Raw genomic sequence first — 20,273 nt, 5'->3', positions numbered from 1 at the left:
TGGAAGTAGGTAGACTTTGGCTCTGAGTCCTTTGGGGAGGTGATGGTATCACATCAGTGAAATGGGGTGCTTGCACTGGTGGGCTCTGCATTCTTTGAGGAGGTGGTGATAGTGTGTCAAGGAAACGGGGTGCTTACATTGTGGGGAGACAAATGTAGATCCAATTGCGAAAGAAGTTGACCTAAGTCGCTCTAACTTTGTAGTATAGATGAGGCTGTAGACTAGGATTTCCAAAGGAGCCTAAAAGACTTAGGTTGCCCAACTGTCAATGAGTTTGGGGCCTTGCTCCCTTAGGGCTGGTCTACACTGAAACCTCACCTTGGCATAACTTTGTCTCTGAGGGGTATTACGAACCCTGAGCAACGTAGTTAAGCCAACCTAACCTCTGGTGAAGACAGCGTTAAGTCGATGGGATAATTCTTCTGTCCCCACCTAGCTATTGCCCCTTGGGGAGGTGTAGTCCTTTCGCCAGGGGGAGAATCCTGCCATTGCCATAGTGGGTGGTTACACTGAAGCACCTGGGCCATCCCTTGAGGGCAACTGCTCCCTAGTTGCTCGTAGGAAACAATGGCTGCATCAGCAGAATCGTCCTTGTCCTTCTATCATGTATGCTGTGATGTGGAGGATGTGGTATAGTCACATTTTGCAGTAAATTGTGCAAATACCCATCTGACACATTGAGATCCATGATATCTTAAATTTCATGATACCATGATTTCTTGACACCTTAAAAACTGCTTCTTGGAGCAGCTAGGGCTGGAACCCACAAGAGGAGAGGCAAATCTTGATATAGTCCTAAGTGCAGCACAGCAGCTGGTCCAAGAGGTGAATATAGCTGGACTACTTGGTAATAGTGACCATAATATAATTAAATTTAACAATCCTGTGGCGGGGAAAATACCACAGTGGCCCAAACACTGTAGCATTTAATTTCAGAAAGGGGGCCTACACAAAAATGAGGAATTTCGTTAAACAGAAATTAAAAGGTACAGCGCAAAAAGTGAAATCCCTGAAAGCTGCATAGAAACTTTTTAAAAACACAATAATAGAAACTCAACTTAAATGTATACCCCAAATTAAAAAAACATCGTAAAAGAACCAAAAAAGTGCTACCAAGGCTAAACAAAGTAAAAGAAGCAGTGAGAGGCAAAAAGGCATCCTTTAAAAAGTGGAAGTTAAATCCCAGTGAGGAAAATAGAAAGGAGCATAAACTCTGGCAAATGAAGTGTAAAAATATAATTAGGAAGGCCAAAAACGAATATGAAGAACAGTTAGCCAAAGACTCAAAATTGTTGGAATTTCTAAACATTACAGATGACAATTTCTTTACTCAAAAAGTGTTGCAGACAACATGGGGGAATTCTTTATTAGATCTTGTCATAACAAATAAAGAGGAACTGATCACAGAACTTAAAATTAATGGTAGCTTAGGTACACGTGATCATGACTTGATCACATTTATAATGTGCAAACAGAATAAAGTCCAGACCAGTAAGTACAGATACTTGGTGCTTGAATAGGGCTAATTTCACAAAGCAGAAAATAATTATGAGCCAACTCAGGTGAGAGGAAGAATTTAATCAGAAAACTGTGAATGACAATTGGGAATCCTTTAAGAACACCTTCTTAGATGCTCACAAAGCCACAATTCCGCTACTGAGGAAGAAGGCTGCTTAAACATTTTAAAAGCCTTATTTACTTTACATACAACAACAGTTTAGTTATATATTATAGACTTATAGAAAGAGACCGTCTAAAAACATTAAAATGTATTACTGGCACGCGAAAGCTTAAATTAGAGTGAATAAATGAAGATTCGGCACACCACTTCTGAAAGGTTGCCGACCCCTGCAATAACATCTGCAATGAGGTAGGTGAACTAGGTGCTCAGATGGCGGACCCCCAGTGTGCATTTTTTGTCCAGATCAGGTATCGCAGAGACCATATCCAAAGTTCATTCCAAAACACATGTCTAAGTTGCATCTAAATCAGGTCATCCATGTGCCCATACTTTTTTCAGACCCGCATACTAACCATGGTGAAGCCAAGTTACACACTTAAGACATTAAAAGGCCCTTAGCATTTTATCTTCAGAGGACCAGACCCTTTTGGTCTTCTCCAAGACTGTTTGTTTTCTGTGCTGAAAGAAGGAAGGGAAACCCCTATATCAACAGAGAGGCTGACAAATGAGCTTTGTAATGTATCAATTGCTACAAGGTAGTCAAATTATAATGACCAAATAATAGGGCCCATTCCATGAGAGTTCTAGTAGCTTTAGATGCTTCCTTATAAAATGTCCCCATTGCAGACATCTGTAAAGCTACCACCTGGGGATCCACACATACCTTTGCTAGACACTGTGCTGTGATAGAGGCATCTAGACTGGATGCTTCTTTCAGTAAAGGTCTCTGTTTGGTTAAGACTCCAATCTCCGACCTTTTTATTTAGGTCATTGCTTGGGAGTCACCTCGAGTGGAATATACATAGGGTCAATCACTTGAGAAGAAAGGAAAGTTACTTACCTGTACAGTAACTGGAGTTATTTGGGATGTGTTGTTCATATGTCTATTCCATGACCCTCCCTCCTTCCCTTCTGCTTCAACATCCTATTACACCTTGCGGGTCTGCAGTAGAGAGGGGACTGAAATGGCGGTTGGTCCAGCTCCACCTCTTATGCCCTCGGTATAGGGCATGAGGGTGTTCAGGGCACCTGCATGGACCAACGGACACAGCTAGCAAAAATCTCCAATCGCGAGCACATGGATGCATACACATCTTGAGGGGAATACATATGTGAACAACACAGCTCGAAGAACTCCAGTTACTGCACAGCAAGTAGATTCTCTTTCTTCTTCTTCGAGTGCTGTCCCTGTGGGTGCTCCACTCTAGGTGTCGGTGTGTCCCGGCACCGTTGATCGGAGATTTTCAGTAGCAGTGCCTGGTCGGGATGCAGGTGCTCAGATGGTATCTCCCATCTCGTTGGAATCTTCCTGCGCGCCTGCGTCCCGCACGCCTCTCAGTTCCTTCTCAGCCGTCCCTGGCTGAAGACGGGACTCGGGGCAGTGCTGATCCTCTTCCCTGGTCTCTGTAGGATCAAAGTAACAAAGAATATAGAAATAGTTATTAGTTGCATCCCAGTTGTTTCCCTTCCTTTAGTGTAGTTACATAGTGACTTAGTTTAAAAAAAAAATCACTTCAGACTCACGGAGACACTCTCCCCTGCCATTTCTAATTCACAATGCCAGGGGCTTCAGGATTCAAAAGGTGTGTTTCCTGTCAGGACTCCATGCCAAGGTCGGATGGGCACTCACATTGTGTGAAGTGCCTCGGGAAAGCCCACATCCCCGCAAAGTGCCTCCACTGTATGAGCCTCGAGTCAAGGGCTCGGCGCGACAGGGACCTGCGGCTTAACATGCTTCTTATGGAAAAATCCCTGCAGCCGCTTTTGGAGACGGGGAAAGTTAAACCTGCTCCCACATCCTCCCCAGCCAGATCTGAACCGGTGGGGAGCGTTGCTTCACCCTCTCTGCAGCAGAGGCAAGAAGCAGAGCAGTCTTATAGGAGAGACTTTAACAAGGGTAAGGGGTCTCCTGCGAGATCCCTACCCTCTGTGCTGACAGCGCCAAAGGCAGGCGCCTCAGCCCCGGCTCACGCCTCAACTACGGCTCCCACAGACTGTAGAGGCAGAAATTCAACCTCCCAGACACAGAAAGATTCCGCGGCACTGAGCGCCTCAACGCTAAAAATAACCGCGAAGCCAGCTGTGCGCTCTGCCCCGGTGCCAACAAAGACGTTGTCATGGCACACCTCAGGGCTAAAAATAGCCGCAGTGCCGACCGCGCGCTCTGCTCTGGTGCCAGGAAGAACATCGGCACTGAGCCTGCCTCCCGCCCCCACACCAGCAGCGGACCCCCTGCAGGGCACCTCCAACCGACCCATGGCACCGCTCACACTCTCACTTTCACTTAACACGCTAGAGCACAGTCCAGGCTCAGCACAGCCCAGGGAGCAGGAGCAGTACTTCTTCACTCAAAGCGATCTCTCAGTGCCACCTGAGCCTAACTCTCTGCTCCTAGATACACAGGGCTTACTCTTCGAACAGCCGCTCTCACCACCTGAACTGGCTACCTTCACTGAGAGTGAACCTGATCTACAACAGCAAGCAGAGTTCTCCGCACCTCCCTCTCCTCCCACACTGGAGCCTTTTCCACCTCAGGCTACGGTCCGCAGCCACCAGCCTCAGTTTTCCTACTTCTCCCCTCCATGGGTGGCACCTAGGTTTTCCTACCCTATGCCTTGGCCTCAGTGGTACCCTTGGCCACATCCTCCTACCACTCATCATCAGACCTCTTCCAGGAAAGCCCTGCCTGCTTCTGTGCCTTGATCTCCAGCTCTGTCAGCTTCTAGAGTACTTGAATCCCCTCCTGACAACGTGAGTTATGAACCATATCCAGACTCACCGAACCCTAACTCTCCATCTGCTCCAGACGGAGCCCTCTCTCCTCTGCCCCCACAGAATGTGGCTGACTGTAAACAATTTCAAGAACTTTTCAAGAGGGTGGCACTCAGTCAGGACATCCCCCTAGAAGAGGTTCAGGAGACACAACATAAACTCCTCAGAATCCTTCAACCTTCTGCGCCCTCAGAGATCGCGCTCCCTATAAATGAGGCACTCCTGGAACCAGCTGACGTTCTCTGGCAAACTCCAGCTTCTTTATTACCAACCTGCAGAAAGGCCAAACGTAAATACTATGTTCCTGCTAAGGACACTGACTTCCTTTTTTCTCACCCATAACCGAACTCTCTCATCATCGATGCAGTCACACAAAGAACGAAACAGCCACAATATCGGCCCACCCCACAAGACAAGGACCTTAAATGCCTTGAGGTCTTGGGTCGCAAGGTTTACACATCCTCCACTCTACAATTCAGGATTGCAAACTACTCTGCACTCCTTGCCAGATACGACTTTGATAACTACAATAAACTTTTTGAATTTGCCTCTTACATTCCACAGGACAGGAGAGCAGACTTTAAATCAATTCTGAGCGAGGGCCAGCTGATTTCCAGAACACCCCTACAAGACTTTTTAGACATGGCGGACACAGCAGCCCATACGACTGCAACGGCTGTGGTTATGCACAGATCTTCATGGCTTTCTGCATCTGGCATCCCTAAAGATCTGCAGAACAAAGTGGAGGACCTGTTTTCCAAAAAAACTGATGAACTACTCACACAATGAAAGATTTTAGAGCGACACTGCGCACCCTGGGCATTCACCCATCTCTTCCCAGGGGACAACGATACCAACCCTACCAAAGACCATGTACACAACAATATTATCGGCCTCAACCATACAACGTAAATAGGAATCGTGTTAAACCATCTAAGCGCAGACAAAATCAAGCTCAAGCAACCACTTCCCATCCATCCAGGAATAAACAACAATTTTGAAATGTTGGTCGAGGGTCTGTGCGACCACCCCTTGATTCCACAGCCTACTTGCCCATTTGGCCACCGCTTCCAGAGTTTCCAACATACCTGGCAGCGGATCACACAGGACTGCTGGGTCCTCGAGATAGTTCAGTCCGGTTACTCTATCCCATTCATATCCTATCCTCCTACCCTTCCCCCTTCCCCGTCCCTCTTCAGGGACCCCTCTCATGAGCACCTGCTTCACGCAGAAGTGGCTCATCTTCTACAGCTAGGTGCAGGGAAGCCTGTGCCGATGCAACATCCAGGGAAAGATTTCTACTCCCATTACTTCCTGACTCAGAAAAAGACCGGGGGATGGAGGTCTATACTAGACTTACGCGGACTGAACAAATTCGTGAGGATACAAAAATTCAAAATGGTCACACTGGGCACAATAATTCCTGCACTGGATCAAGGGGACTGGTTTACAGCCATCGACTACAGGATGCTTATTTTCATATATCAATTCATCCAGCTCACAGACACGTTCTACGCTTCACACTCGGTCACGACCACTTTCAATACAGAGTTCTTCCTTTCGGCCTCTCCACAGCGCTGAGAGTTTTTTCCAAAACTCTAGCTGTGGTCGTGGCTCACTTCCGCAAACACGGGGTCACGCTGTTCCCCTACCTGGACGATTGCCTCATCAAGGGCAACTCCTGTGGCGAGACACTTCAAGCTACCCATTTCGCCATCTCCCTCTTTCACAGCCTAGGCCTCCAAATAAACTTCCAAAAATCCACCCTGACACACAACAGATCGAGTTCATCGGAGCTCATCTCGACTCAATCCAGAGCAGAGCCTCGCTCCCATATCACAGATTCCTTGCTATCATGCAGCTCATATGCACGCTCTCTATTCATCCAAGGACACAGGCAAGACTCTGCCTACAGCTCCTTGGTCACATGGCAGCCACCACCTTCATGGTCCAGTACGTCAGGGTGCACATGAGATGTCTTCAGGGCTGGCTCAATTCCAATTTCAAACCCAATACACACACCTTAGGGATGCTGTTAACTCCTCCTCCCAATGTTCTAGCTTCCCTACATTGGTGGACAAGACCAGAGAACCTCTGCACTGGGGTTTCCTTCCAGCAACGATCCCCAACGCTCATGCTCACCACGGACGTTTCCCTAATCGGTTGGGGAGTGCATCTAGGGGGACACAGGGCACAAGGCCAGTGGTCCGCATCAGAGACGCACCTACACATAAAATCTCTTAGAGCTCAGAGCAGTGAGATGAGCGTGCCTTCACTTTCTTCCCCTCATAAGGAACAAATCTATTCTGGTCTTAACAAACAACATAGCAACAGACAAGGGGGAGCCCGATCACATTCCCTTTGCATGGAAGCCATCAGACTATGGAATTGGTGTATACAACATCAAATACAGATCACCGCTTCCTACCTACCAGGCTGCCACAACACTACTGCCGACGCACTCAGCAGGCACTTCTCGACAGAAGACGAATGGGAACTGCACCCCACAATACTTCAACAGCTCTTCTCCCTCTGGGGCACCCCGTCAATAGACCTCTTTGCCACAACCCAGAATTGAAAATGTCCCCGGTTTTGCTCCAGAGCGGGACTCGGAACTGAATCCTTAGGAGACGCGTTCCTCATCCCATGGAACAACTCTCTCCTGTACGCCTTCCCACCAATCCCTCTGCTACACAGGGTTCTTCGGAAGATTGTAGATGACAAGGCCCAGGTCATACTTATTGCCCTGGCTTGGCTGAGACAGATGTGGTATCCCTACCTACTCCGCATGTCCTCCCGTCACCCATGGGCTCTCCCCAACAGGCCAGATCTCCTTTCTCAGGACAACGGACGGGTTCTTCACCCCCAGCTCCAAAAGCTCCACCTCACAGCGTGGTTCCTTCATGGTTCCAAACCCATGAACTAGCCTGTTCCGAGCAAGTCCGATATGTCCTCCTGCACAGTACGAAAGACTCCACTTGTAAAACCCACCTGCAGAAGTGGAAGCGTTTTGCCCTCTGGTGCTCACGTAATCACTTAGCGCCCAATACGGTGACCCTCCCTAACATTCTAGACTACCTCCTGAAACTAAAACAAGACGCTCAGCTCCATCAAACTGCTCCTGGCGGCGCTTACCACCTTCCATGACCTCTTAGAAGGTTATTCACTCTTTACCCACCCCACCATAAAACGATTTCTCATGGGCCTGCAAAATCTCTACCCTGAAATTTACCCAACGGCTGCTTCATGGAATCTTAACCTCGTTCTACACGCTCTCATGAAACCTCCATTCGAGCCCTTGGCTACCTCCCCTCATCTCCATATGTCCATGAAGGTGGCTTTCTTAGTTGTCATAACATCGGCAAGGAGAGTAGGTGAAATGAGTGCCCTGATGGCCCACCCTTCCTACACAATCTTCTCCAAAGACAGTCACTTTGAGACCACACCCTAAATTTCTTCCTAAGGTGGTATCTACCTTCCACCTCAACCAATCTATATACTTACCTACTTTCTATCCCAAATCTCACAAGACTCCGCAAGAGGCAACCCTGCATACTCTCGACGTCAGGCGAGCAATCGCCTTTTATTTAGACAGGACTAAACCATTTCATAAGTCCCCACGACTCTTTGTTTCCATTACCGAAAGATCAAAGGGTATGGCTATCTCTAAACAATGTCTGTCCAAGTGGATCTCTGACTGCATCAGATCCTGTTACCGCACGCAAAAACTTCAACCACCCGAAGGCATTAGAACTCATTCCACTTGAGCTATGTCAATATCCGTTGCCTTCCTACACAATGTTCCCATTCCTGACATCTGCAAAGCGGCTACATGGTCATCTGAACGCACATTTGCAAAACACTATGCTCTCACGCAAGACACCACGGCAGACACCATAGTAGGCCATACAGTACTATCTACAGTACTCACTGCCGCATCTCCAAAGTCCCACCAACCATAGTGGGTACTGCTACACATTCACCTAACGTGGAGCACCCACAGGGACAGCACTCGAAGAAGAAGAGAAGGTTACTCACCCTGCAGTAACTGAAGTTCTTCGGGATGTGTGTCCCTGTGGGTGCTCCACTCCCTGCCCTCCTCCCCTCTACTTTGGAGTACTAGTAAAATCGCTTCACGGTAGAGAAGGAACTGAGGGGGGTGCGGGACGCAGGTGCTCAGGAAGATTCCAATGAGACGGGAGATACCATCTGAGCGCCTGCGTCCCAACCAGGCACTGCTACCGAAAATCTCCGATCAACGGCACTGGGACGCACCGACACCTAGAGTGGAGCACCCACAGGGACACACATCTCGAAAAACTTCAGTTAGTGCAAGGTGAGTAACCTTTTCTTCTAAGTATCTCCAATATTCCCAAATACTAAAGAGCACGTCTTCCTTCTGATCCGGACAGTCTGGATGGCCATTTCCCAAACTGCCTGAGGTGTCTCCAGTCTGGTTTTCAGCTCTCTGCTGTTCAAAGGTGTCTGGATGTGGCACAGCTGGCAGGCACAGACTCACTTTGTATTACTCCGTTTCAGGCTCACTAGAAATTCTCTGCGGAATAGCGTAATCAGGACACGATTGTGCTCTGCATTAGCCTCTGCAAGGGAGTCTCCACAACCAATCCTCTACAGTCAAAATAGTCCTGCTTGAAACAGGACGACAGTAATGCAAACAAGGTACATTTTAGTTCATGCCTAGCAGCGTCTACATGGGGCAGTTACAGCACAACATTTTAGTGTGCACTGCAATTCACACCCCCATAGTCCACACTGTGGGGCTGTGTAGACAAGCCCTTATACGCCATTTGCAATTACATCAACTCCCTGAGTCCCTCTAGCACTTTGTGGTGACATCCCTGGTGCTCTTCTGCAGACAGAGAAATGCCAAATGGCCTTCCCAACCGTCTATATCTGCCTAAAGGAGTCCAGATGTTTGTCACACGTTTCACCTGCCAGAAGCCACCTGTGGTGTCTGACTAGAACAGCTCCATTGTGAGGCTGGGCAGAATCCCTCCAGTGGCTGAGAAAGTTCAATGGGAGTGTTCTGGAGCTTCACTGAGGTGTATGGGGTGAATACCAGAGTTTGTCTAGTCTTTTAATAGCTACTGGACTGCTGTCCAGTCTGTCAATCTTTTAACTTTCTTTTAGACTCCTCTCTCCACAAAGTTGTCAAGCTGGTTTTTAAGTTCTTCCTTCATAGGAACTGCTACTCTGTGTGGTGCATGTAGCAGTTTCATTTTAGGGCTGATTTCCAAGTGATATTCTCCAGGAAGGAATCCAAGACCTTTACAAAAATCCCCGTATTGATTATTTGCTCCTTTGTTACAGGCTGGAACTGTCTGATACCTTGTAGATCATTACATCGTCCGTCACTTCCAAAAGCCGCAGCTTGTCACTTGATTCTGACCAAAGCAGAAGCACTTACAGTGTCTCAGTTATTTCCTGGTCTGGTTTGTGAAGCTGGACTGTGTGTGGACACTTCACTGTCCTGGGGCGACCCGGGAGAATGTTAGCCTTGCAGCTGCTTCAGCGTTTGTCCACGAGGCCGTAGAATGCTTGCTTCACAGACAGACCCATGCACTGGCATTGCAGATGGGCGTGGAATGCCAAAGTGACTCAGGGCCTCTGCTCAGCTACAAAGTAGAATTCGATAAGTAAAATCTCTGACTCCACATTGCGAACTGCATTTAAATATTGCATATGAAAAAATGAGAAACAATCTGCAGTGCTTAGCAACAGGTTTTATTGGTCCTGCAAAACCCAGGAACACTGCTGCATATACTTGAGCACTACCTACTGGCACCTCATCTATTATCTATTTATGTACATATATGCAGAGACAGAGCACTTCTTTTGCATTGCAGCTGTTTGTGATTAATTTTCCCGAATCTAGTCGCTGCTTTTTTCAAGCTAAATTTATTTGCTTATTTTCTGCCTGTATTTCTAATCTGTCTGGTCCCATTTCCAAAGCAGTGAAGTATCTGCAGACACTGAATTTGCTGTGACAGGTTTCACAACCTTTTGTATTTACTTTCCACAAATATTCAGACAAGCAACTGTTTCCTTTCATTCTCAATAAATGTGGGGTAAGGAGAATGTTGTAAAGACTCGGACAGTTGTGCACTTGTTCTGGACATACTTGTGTATCCATTGTGAGAGCACCTTGTGGGACGGTCTAGGTTGGATATTAGGAAAAAAAATTTCACTAGGAGGGTGGTGAAGCACTGGAATGGGTTACCTAGGGAGGTGATGGAATCTCCATCCTGAGAGGTTGACCTGGCCTGGCTTGACAAAGCCCTGGCTGGAATGATTTAGTTGGAGTTGGTCTTGCTTTGAGCAGGGGGTTGGACTAGATGACCTCTTGAGGTCTCTTCCAACCCTAATCTATGATTCTATGATTTGTGAGTCACTCAGTGACAGGGGAGAAACAATCCCATGTGATTTATGTGCCTAGTGACACAGCAGAGAAGTGAATATTTGAAGCAATAGTCCTGGCAAATAGTCTGTGAGCAGACCATAGGCTGAAACATGTCTATGTAAACCATGCAGTACCTGGATAATTCAGAGAAAAATGGACACTTGTCAGGCCCTACCATTACCTCAGCAGAGCACCCAAGCCTGGAGTTCATGCTCAAACTCTGCCTCTGCTGGGGCTTGACTTCATTGTCAACTCAGAAACAATTACACAACTTTCCATGTAGCTTTCCCCCAGTACATTCTTGACACACAACACACCTGTGTGCATCCACACCCAAAGAACTTGTGTACTCCTTGTACTGCAGTCGAGTTTACTCTGCTGTAAGGCCCAGGGCATGGAGGGTGTGGTCAGGGGCACCCTGGGTATACAAATAATTGTTATTGTCAATCACTAATAATTCAAAAACGGCTCAATGTATTTTACTCCAAATTAAAACAAACTCAGCCTCCCTAAAACACCAACAACCGAAACCCCTTTGGTGCTGGCGCAAAGCCTGGAAAGTGTCACATCCATGGTAAGTGGTTTCAGAAAGTTCTGAGCGAACCAGGTACTTACAAGAGCAGTTTAGTTTTATCCTTAGCTGTAGCTTGGACTGTTCCTTACCTGGGAAGGTTAGACTGACTATGCATGTGAGGACAGGAAGCTTCCCCCAGGACATGCTGGCAGGAAGCTAGGGGCATGTTGTTCTCCATATTATTGCTGGATCAAGGCCCCGTTGGAGTTGGGCTTTGGGGGCTGGGATACCTGTAACTTACATTTTTTTTTGAATGCAGGATCCAAGGAGGAGATCCAAGATGTGTACGAACATTCTGTTTAATGAAAGATGAACTCATCTGCATACTACAGAGAGCCAGAGTGGACAAAACATTCAGGAAACGAACAAGAACTGGAATCAGTGACTTATTTCCTGTTTCTCTGAGCAGGTAGTGTAGTAACAGTCCTAGTCTGCCCCACACTGAGAAACAAAATGTGCTGGTAACCTCCATGATGCCCCCTTCTGCCTGCTCCCTGCCCACTTTACTGTATTGTGGTCACACAAACCCACCACTCCTCTCTCTTTTTAAGGCACGGACAGCACACACTGATCAGAAGACACTCTGGGGGCATGGACTTACTCATTCCAACCCTGTGTCCAGTGTTCGTTATCTGGAGAGCCTGCTGGGTAGACATAAACCGGTATTTTGGCATGGTCACAAACCTGGGGGAGATTGGAGGCTTTTGGAAATGTTTTGGAAATGGGCAGACCTGTGAGACTAAAAGCTGCAGAGATGACATTAGAGAGCCAAATAGTTCCTGCCTTTTTCATTTCCTCACTTAGGTCAAAGTCAGGCCAGCCTACTTCACTAACCCTGACTACTCTTATTTCTCTAACTTAAGCACAAGATGCTCTCTTCCATTTCTACATTGCAGGAGCTCTCTTAGGTCCCGAGTCCGCAAGATGCTTCCATTGACTGCAGTGGGAATTGAGGGTCCCTGCCACTTGGCAATTTACTGTCCTTCAGCTGAGGCCAGGGTGGGGACAACTTATATTTTTGCCCATACTAGAATCCAGCTGGAGGAGCAGTGAGGACATTCAGGATTCTGCTAGCATTTCCAGGAAAGAGCTGGGGCTGAGAATCTTCTCAGAATCCATTACGTTACCTGGAAGTGTTATTGGATTCCTCATTCATCACTTAAGTCTTTGCTTAATTATCAAAGTAGTTATAAAGGCCAGGCCTGTAACTGTGCTGAGTAGCTCACTTGCAGTGCATGTTTCAAAGCCTCTCTAAGCATCTTTCTGGAAAGCTTGGGAATCATGGAGAAATGAGAGACTATGCTCTTAATCCATGAGCCAGCATGGGTCTTCCTTCTCTGCCTTCCTCATCGTGATCATTGCCATCATCACATGACACAATAAGATGCACACTGAAGTCCTGGGAAAGCATCTGGGACAGTAAATGCTCAGTAGCGCCCCATCCCAACTAACATTTCTGGAATCTTAAACTCTTTTCAGTGACCTGCAAAAGAATTCTTCAAAATCAGCTGTGTCCTTTTCTAGCTTCTTTCTGAGGGAGACAGAAGGCTGGAAAAATTGGGGAGGGGTTTTTGTTGTTGCTTGTATTTACTTTAGAAATCCAGGAATTCATGGATTCACAAGTGTTAAGGCCAGAAGGGAGCATTATGATCATCTAATCTGAGCTCCTGTAATAACACAAGCCAGAGAACGTCACTCAGTGAGCCCTGCATCAAATCCATGATTTCTTATTGCAACATAAGAACACAGAATATAGGACTGGAAAGGACCTTCTAGGTCTTTGACTCCAGTCCCCTGCTATCGCAACCAACCCTGTCAGATAATCCCATTCATAACTGTATCAATCTGCATTTTAAAACCAGTGATGTTGTTTGGCCCCACTACCCTCCTCGGAAGGCTGTTCCAGAATCACACTGCTCTAGAGCTGAGCTAGAGCAGATCTGTTAGAAAGAGACGCATATTAAATTTGACCTCAGTTCAGTGTGCAGCTGTGGTCAAAAAAGCAAAGACGATGCATGCAGAATGGCACTGAGAATAATAAGGAAGCTATTATAATGCCATTATAGAACTCAGTGGTGCAGCCTCCCCTGGACATGGCACAGCTCTAATCAGCCCTCTCAGGAAGGACAGTGTGGACATGAAGGGTTTCAGAGGGCGAGGGTGATGAGAATGATCAGGGACTGGAAAAACTCATGTGGAAAGATTGGGATTGTTACCTTAGAGAGGAGACAGATCAGACTAATGAATGGTCTCGAGAAGGGAGCTGCCACGGGGGTGGCGCCTTAGGGCGGAGGGTTGCCACAGGGCTCGGGGGGGCAGGGAGGCGCAAGGTGGAAGTTTTGCCTAGGGCGCGAAACATCCTTGCACCCGCCCTGACTGTAGGAGAGACCAGGCTGAGACTTAACGTGGGGACAGATTTTCCCACAGCTGCTACAATGAGGTGTTTGCACTCAGGGGCAATAAGTCTGTATAATTTTTGGTGGTGCCCAGAATGGGTCCAAGTCCCACCCCACCCCGCACACCTGCCTAAGGCTCTGGGAGGGAGTTTGGGTGCAGGGTGCGGGCTCTGGGCTGGAGCAGGGGGTTGGGGTGCGGGAGAGGGTGAGAGGTGCCGCGCTTATCTCAGGTGGCTCCCCAAAGCAACCCGCACACCCCTCTGACAGCGGCACCTAGGCAGGGAGCTGAGAGTTTTCGCGCGCCAGTGCCCACAGGCACTGTTCCCGCATCTCCCATTGGCTGCAGTTCCCGGCCAATAGGAGCTGTGGAGTCAGTGATCAGGGTGGGGGCAGCACAGGGAGACCCCCCGACCCCCAGGGACATGCCAGCCGCTTCCGGGAGTGGTGTGGAGTGAAGGTGGGCAGGAAAGCTGCCTTTTATAAATCGCCCGGGGGCAGCAGGCGGGGCCAGAAGACGCTCAGGGGGAGGCACGAGGGAGTGGCAGGGGGGGCCAGGAGAGAAACCCGGCCCTGAACATTGGTGGAGCCGGGACCCTGGGCCCTGAATATTCCTGGAGCACAGGCCCCACGGACCCATATAACTCGCTGCCCCTGTTTGCACCTTTCTCTGAGGCACCTGGGGCTGGCCCCTGTCAGAGACAGGGCCTTGGCCTGGATGGATCTTGGTCTAACTCTTGTGTTCTGTGCTGGCTTTGATGTGGGACCTTGGGGGGGGCAGTTCCAGGGAAGTTTACTGTGAATTCTGAACCCCTTAATCAGTAACAATGGCTTTCTGTCTCCCAAGTGTCCACTGCCATTGAAATTAGCCAGGTGTTAATAGCAGCTAACCAATACCACTGTTGTAAATAGTCTAACCAAAAGCTCTTCTCCTAGTTGGTCTGCTCTCATTCTGTTGGCTCCTGTGATATCACCATTTCACTAGTTCTCCAGCCAACTGCAGTCTTTCAGCATGGAGAGGGGCTGGATTTCTAAGGTCAAAAACAGATTTGTATCTTAAACCTTTCAGGTTTCTTTCTCAATCAGAAAGAAGAAAGAAAAGGACACAAGCCCAATCCCCCCTTCCCCCCAAGCAGGTCACCTTTAAACTAGAAGTAAAAGCAAGAGCTGGCCTAGATTCCCCAGATTCTGCTTACGGACAGTGCATGCTGGCCTATGGCTCTTCTTATGCAGGTCATCACATGCCCCAGCCAAATGCTGTTCAATTGTCTTAACAAAGAGGCCCCTGAACTCCAAGCTGCTTTCAGACCAAGGGCAGGATGCTGCACTTCCACCCCAGAGCTAAACCCCCATTGAGGAGCCCACTCGGCACCTTGAAAGACTAGGCCTCTCCTTCGCAGTTTAACAGTATTCATCTCTTTCCCTTAGGACAGCAGTGCTCAAACATTTGTCCTGGCGACCCCTTTCACACAGCAAGCCTCTGAGTGCGACCCCCGCCCATACATTAAAAACACTTTTTTACATATTTAACACCATTATAAATGCTGGAGGCAATGCGGGGTTTGGGGTGGAGGCTGACAGCTCGCGACCCCCCACGTAAGGACCTTGTGACCCCGAGGGGTCCCGACCCCCCGTTTGAGAAGCCCTGCCTTAGGAGGACTCTGGCTGGCATAGGCCCCAAGCTCAGTGGAATGTGTGCTCCGTTGTAAAGGACCCCTGCTGCTCTGTACTGCAGTATTAGGTGGGCTGCATTGGGCAGCTCCCACTTTAAAGTGTTTTTATTTCCTGGCCTTATGCTGCTACTTTTCTTTCACAAAACCAACCTATCAAGGCCTCAGGATCCCTCTGGGCATGGAGAGCAGATCTAGGAAGTAGTTTAGATGGGGGAGGGGTTGCTGTTCTGTCCATATGGGTTATCAAATGGGAAGAGCTCTGTCTGGAAGAGTTAATCCAAGGCACTGTTCAATAAAAGGAGGAGTAGATTCCTTAGCCATCTAAGAGGGGAGGTGATGTAAGAATCAATGACAAATAATCCTGACGTGCTGAACACTTGCACCTCCAAATGGACTTGTAACTTCAAGGAGACTCCCAGGAGCTCAGCAGGACTCAGGATCAGGCACTGCATGTCAGTAGTGTTTGTCCAAGGCAGGGGTTCAGGGTTAAGCTCTCGTCCTTGCCCTATAGAGCGGAGGCCCCCGCTGGGAATAGAAGTGAAAGCCAGAGCTTCTCAAATGAGGATTACCAGCACTTCCTCAGAGCCCCCGGCAGCTGAGTTACAGCCTCTTCCTAGGACAGCCAGCGTCACTGAGAGGAGCCCAAAGCGGGCACAGCTCCCGGAGCTGTGTCTATAGCCTCCTTCATTCACACAAACAGCCCTCTGTTCCTTCGTCTTGTAAAGCTCAGATCCTTTTGAAATGTGAACATGGTTTTTAGTTTTTGCTGAGTCTGTTCTGCAAGGCTCTTGGGTGTTTTGGGTAAATTACAAACCAAAAAGGAAGAATAGGTTTTTTTTTATATATGCAAATCTGTATATTTATGTCTGAGATGGAAACAAAGATGTTTGAATATGGTGATGTGCTCAGAAATATATTTATTTACTAATATATTTATCCACGTATCAGGTCTGTTCTTGTGTTTTTGTTCTGTATACAGTCAGCAGAGGCTTGTGTTCTAAGAAGTTTCCTCCTTCCAATTCCACAGAAATAAATTATTTCAAATGATCTCATGTTGGCCTCTGATGTTCATGAGAAGGACACTCCCAAGCTCCTAGCTGTAGGTGGGAGCAGGAGGTACAGTCCAGTGCATGTGTAAAGTCAAGTACTTGGAAGTTGGTTGCCTCTGCAACTTTAATTCTGTCCTCTTGTGCACCCAACTTGTGCACTGAATGAGGCAGAGGTCTCATAGGAAAAATAATGTGTGACCAAGTAATTAAAAACTCTATCTCAATACACACGCACAAAGAAGGCAAATTAAGGTTGCATGGGCAACCCTAAATTAGGCGTTTCCTAACTTTCAAGTGCTAGACTTTGCAACTTAAATAAGCAACAAAGAGTCCTGTGGCACCTTATAGACTAACAGACATATTGGAGCATGAGCTTTCGTGGGTGAATACCCACTTCGTCAGATGACATGCATCTGACGAAGTGAGTAGTCACCCACAGAAGCTTATACTTCAATACGTCTGTTAGTCTATAAGGTGCCACAGGACTCTCTGTCACTTTTTACAGATCCAGACTAACACGGCTACCCCTCTGATACTCAACTTAAATAATGTTCTTTCAATGTAGTTTTCTTCTAGGTAATCTAGCTGTTTTAAAAAAATAAAAACAAATGCTATTGTGTACAAATGTAACAACCCAACACACATCAGCAGTAGGAACTGAACCTGTAGTACTGCCTGCTAGCACTTATCTGGTAAGAGAAGAACTTGGTTAGCCCATCAGGGAGAGGGACTGCTGACTCTGAAGGTGTGGGTGTGGATGGCGTGAAAACCACCCTGGCTCACTTCCTCTCCCTTCTCCCCCACAACCAGAATGTGGGGGGATCTACTCCCACATGTAGTGTCTCAAGGGGGGATGGGCCACTGGCACTGTGTGCCAGGTTTGGGGGATGGTCATTGGGAGCCTGTCCATGAGTAACTACTTACCCTCCCCCCACCCCTCGGGCAGCCAGCATTGTGAAGATAGCACAGTAGACAGGATTGCTTCTGCCTCCTGACAAGCCCAAGTGTAGTTCTGTGTTAGCTGCCTGTGCAATCTGCTGATTTCAGGAATTCCAGGAGCCTGAGAAAAGCACTGCACAAACAATGTCACAAGCCCCTCATTCCTTGCAATGAGTAGGAGCTGGAATCAGACACAACAGAGACACCCCTCTTCAGGTACAAGTATCAGAGGTGTAGCCGTGTTAGTCTGGATCTGTAAAAGCAGCAAAGAATCCTATGGCACCTTATAGACTAACAGACGTTTTGGAGCATGAGCTTTCGTGGGTGAATACCCACTTCGTCGGATGCAAGTAGTGGAAATTTCCAGGGGCAGGTATATATATGCAAGCAAGAAGCAAGCTAGAGATAACGAGGTTAGTTCAATCAGGGACGATGAGGCCCTCTTCTAGCAGTTGAGGTGTGAAAACCAAGGGAGGAGAAACTGGTTCTGTAGTTGGCAAGCCATTCACAGTCTTTGTTTAATCCTGAGCTGATGGTGTCAAATTTGCAGATGAACTGAAGCTCAGCAGTTTCTCTTTGAAGTCTGGTCCTGAAGTTTTTTTGCTGCAGGGTGGCCACCTTAAGATCTGCTATTGTGTGGCCAGGGAGGTTGAAGTGTTCTCCTACAGGTTTTTGTATATTGCCATTCCTAATATCTGATTTGTGTCCATTTATCCTTTTCCGTAGAGACTGTCCAGTTTGGCCGATGTACATAGCAGAGGGGCATTGCTGGCATATACATTGGTGGACGTGCAGGTGAATGAACCGGTGATGGTGTGGCTGATCTGGTTAGGTCCTGTGATGGTGTCGCTCTACCCACATATCTACACCAGCGACACCATCACAGGACCTAACCAGATCAGCCACACCATCACCGGTTCATTCACCTGCATGTCCACCATTGTAATATACGCTATCATATGCCAGCAATGCCCCTCTCCTGAGCTCTGGTGTGTCCCCCCTGCTCTACGGAAGCTGGGGTAAGGGGGGGGAGAAGGGGGAAACCCTGACATTAGCCCCCCTTTTCCTTCCCTCCCCCCTGCACAGCAAGCAGGAATCTCAGGGAGCAGCTCCAAGGCGGAGGGCAGGAGCAGCACATGGCAGTGGGGGGAGGGGCAGCTGCTGCACAGGGAACTTAGGGGAGTGGGGAGCTGATAGGGGGCTGCCGGTCCACCCTGGTTCCAAGCCCCCACTAGCTAGCTGCAAGGGGCTGCTCTTCCTGCAAGCAGGCGGCTGCCAAATGATGTTAAAAGGGAGCACTGCACAACTTTAAACGAGCACGTTCCCTAATTGATCAGCAACGTAACAACGAAACAATGTTAACTGGGACAACTTTAAGTGAGGAGTTACTGTACCTTTGGTGGCTTCCCATCCCCTTCCTGGGAGAAAAGACAGGCCAAGTCACATTCCTGGGGCAACAAAATGGCTTCCTCATCTCTCCCCTCCTGATACTCTAAAGTGAGGAGGTGAAGAAAGGGCATTAGATGAGTGTGTGGGAGGATGGGAGAGTTAAACAGAGAAAAGGGAAAGAAAAGTGAATCAATAAAAAACTGAAAAGTAAAGGAAAAGAGGCAGGAAGATAGAAAAAGGAGAGAATTAGATGGACTGAGGCTTTGAGCAGTATGGGAATTTACTTTTTATTGTGCATCACCCACACAAACACGGAGTGGTTCTGTATCTTCCTGTGGCTGGATTACAGAGGATTATGAACCAGCTACAACCCATGTGCTAACATAGCACAGGCCAAAGAGGCTCATGGTACATACCCAGGCTCTCTAGTGGGTTTGTGCTTGAGCAGCTAGTCTGTGCTGCCACAGCTAAATTACTATTGGTACCTGAACTAGCTAGATTAAAACTAGCTCAGGTATGTCTACACGTGCTGCAATCGCACCTCCAACTGCAGTGCAGGCGTTCTCCAAAAGAGCCAGATTCATTTAAGCAGAAACCAGTCACTCGTGCACTGTTCCCCTTCCTTCAGGCAAGACTATTTCTGTCTTGCTGCCAGAAGAATGAACTGGAGACCTGTCTTCTCTTCTCCAGCCACACACAGTTTCCAGAGCCAGTAACAGACTCCAAAATTCCTGGTCACTAAAGCCCAGATCCCCAAAGGTATTTAGGGCCCTAATTTCCATGGAGGATCTGGGCCCAATAATCTGCTATTGACTAATAAACAGTTGAGTAACTCGCTGGGAAAATGCCTGTCAAGTCCTGCTCCAGTGGCTGGTCTCCACTAGTGTCCGTAGTCTCGCCCGTAGCTCAATTAGCAAGAGTCTTTCCAAAGCAGCTAAAGCGCAAGGGGCAGAGCCCTGCGGCACCGTATAGACCAGGCTAAGAGCCGCACTGGAGCCTGAGCTTCGGTGGGTGAATCCCCACGTGGTGGGATGGGAAGCTCCAGGGGTTCGGCCTCCGCGGCGGGTCGGGCTGGGGAGGGGGCTGGTTCTTACACAGGACGCTCTGTGCCCGGCCGGAACCCGCCCAGCCTGCGGCGGGTCACGTGTCCCAGATGCGCTTGTTCGAGGCCTGGCCAATGAGCGGGGGTTGCGCACCCGGCCCGGCCCGAGAGGCGGGGCGGAGCCCGGGGACCGCCTGAGACCCGCTGGGCCGCGCCGCCATGGCTCAGTCCCGCCCCCGGGGCCCGGCCGGGAGGTGAAGCGAGGCCCGGCGGCGCGGAGTCAGCACTAAGCCGGGCCCGGTTGCTAAGTGACGTCAGGCCCGTTGCCAAGCCCCGCCTG

The 20,273-nt window shown here is 48.5% G+C and overlaps 1 protein-coding gene and 1 long non-coding RNA gene across 2 annotated transcripts in view; one reads left to right on the top strand and one right to left on the bottom strand.

Moving 5' to 3' along the window:
* Nucleotides 1–13,710, top strand: part of RNF43 (ring finger protein 43) — a 118,851-nt gene extending 105,141 nt beyond the window's left edge. The window contains exon 9 of the mRNA XM_039507581.1: nucleotides 11,708–13,710. Coding sequence (XP_039363515.1) covers nucleotides 11,708–11,751 — 44 coding nt within the window. The 3' untranslated portion in view covers nucleotides 11,752–13,710. The remainder of the gene's footprint in view (nucleotides 1–11,707) is intronic.
* LOC120387211 lies at nucleotides 1,754–19,971 on the bottom strand. Its single transcript, XR_005590062.1, has 3 exons — nucleotides 19,433–19,971; nucleotides 18,897–18,994; nucleotides 1,754–3,085 (listed from the first exon to the last, which is right to left on the bottom strand). It is a non-coding gene; the product is annotated as an uncharacterized LOC120387211 (long non-coding RNA).
* Between the last annotated feature and the right edge of the window lie 302 nt (nucleotides 19,972–20,273).

This window comes from Mauremys reevesii, linkage group 20 (genome assembly GCF_016161935.1).
Source record: "Mauremys reevesii isolate NIE-2019 linkage group 20, ASM1616193v1, whole genome shotgun sequence".
In the NCBI taxonomy this organism is placed as follows: Eukaryota; Metazoa; Chordata; order Testudines; family Geoemydidae; genus Mauremys; species Mauremys reevesii.
Note: the sequence above shows the minus strand (reverse complement) of the source record. Positions and strands in the feature narration are given on the sequence as shown.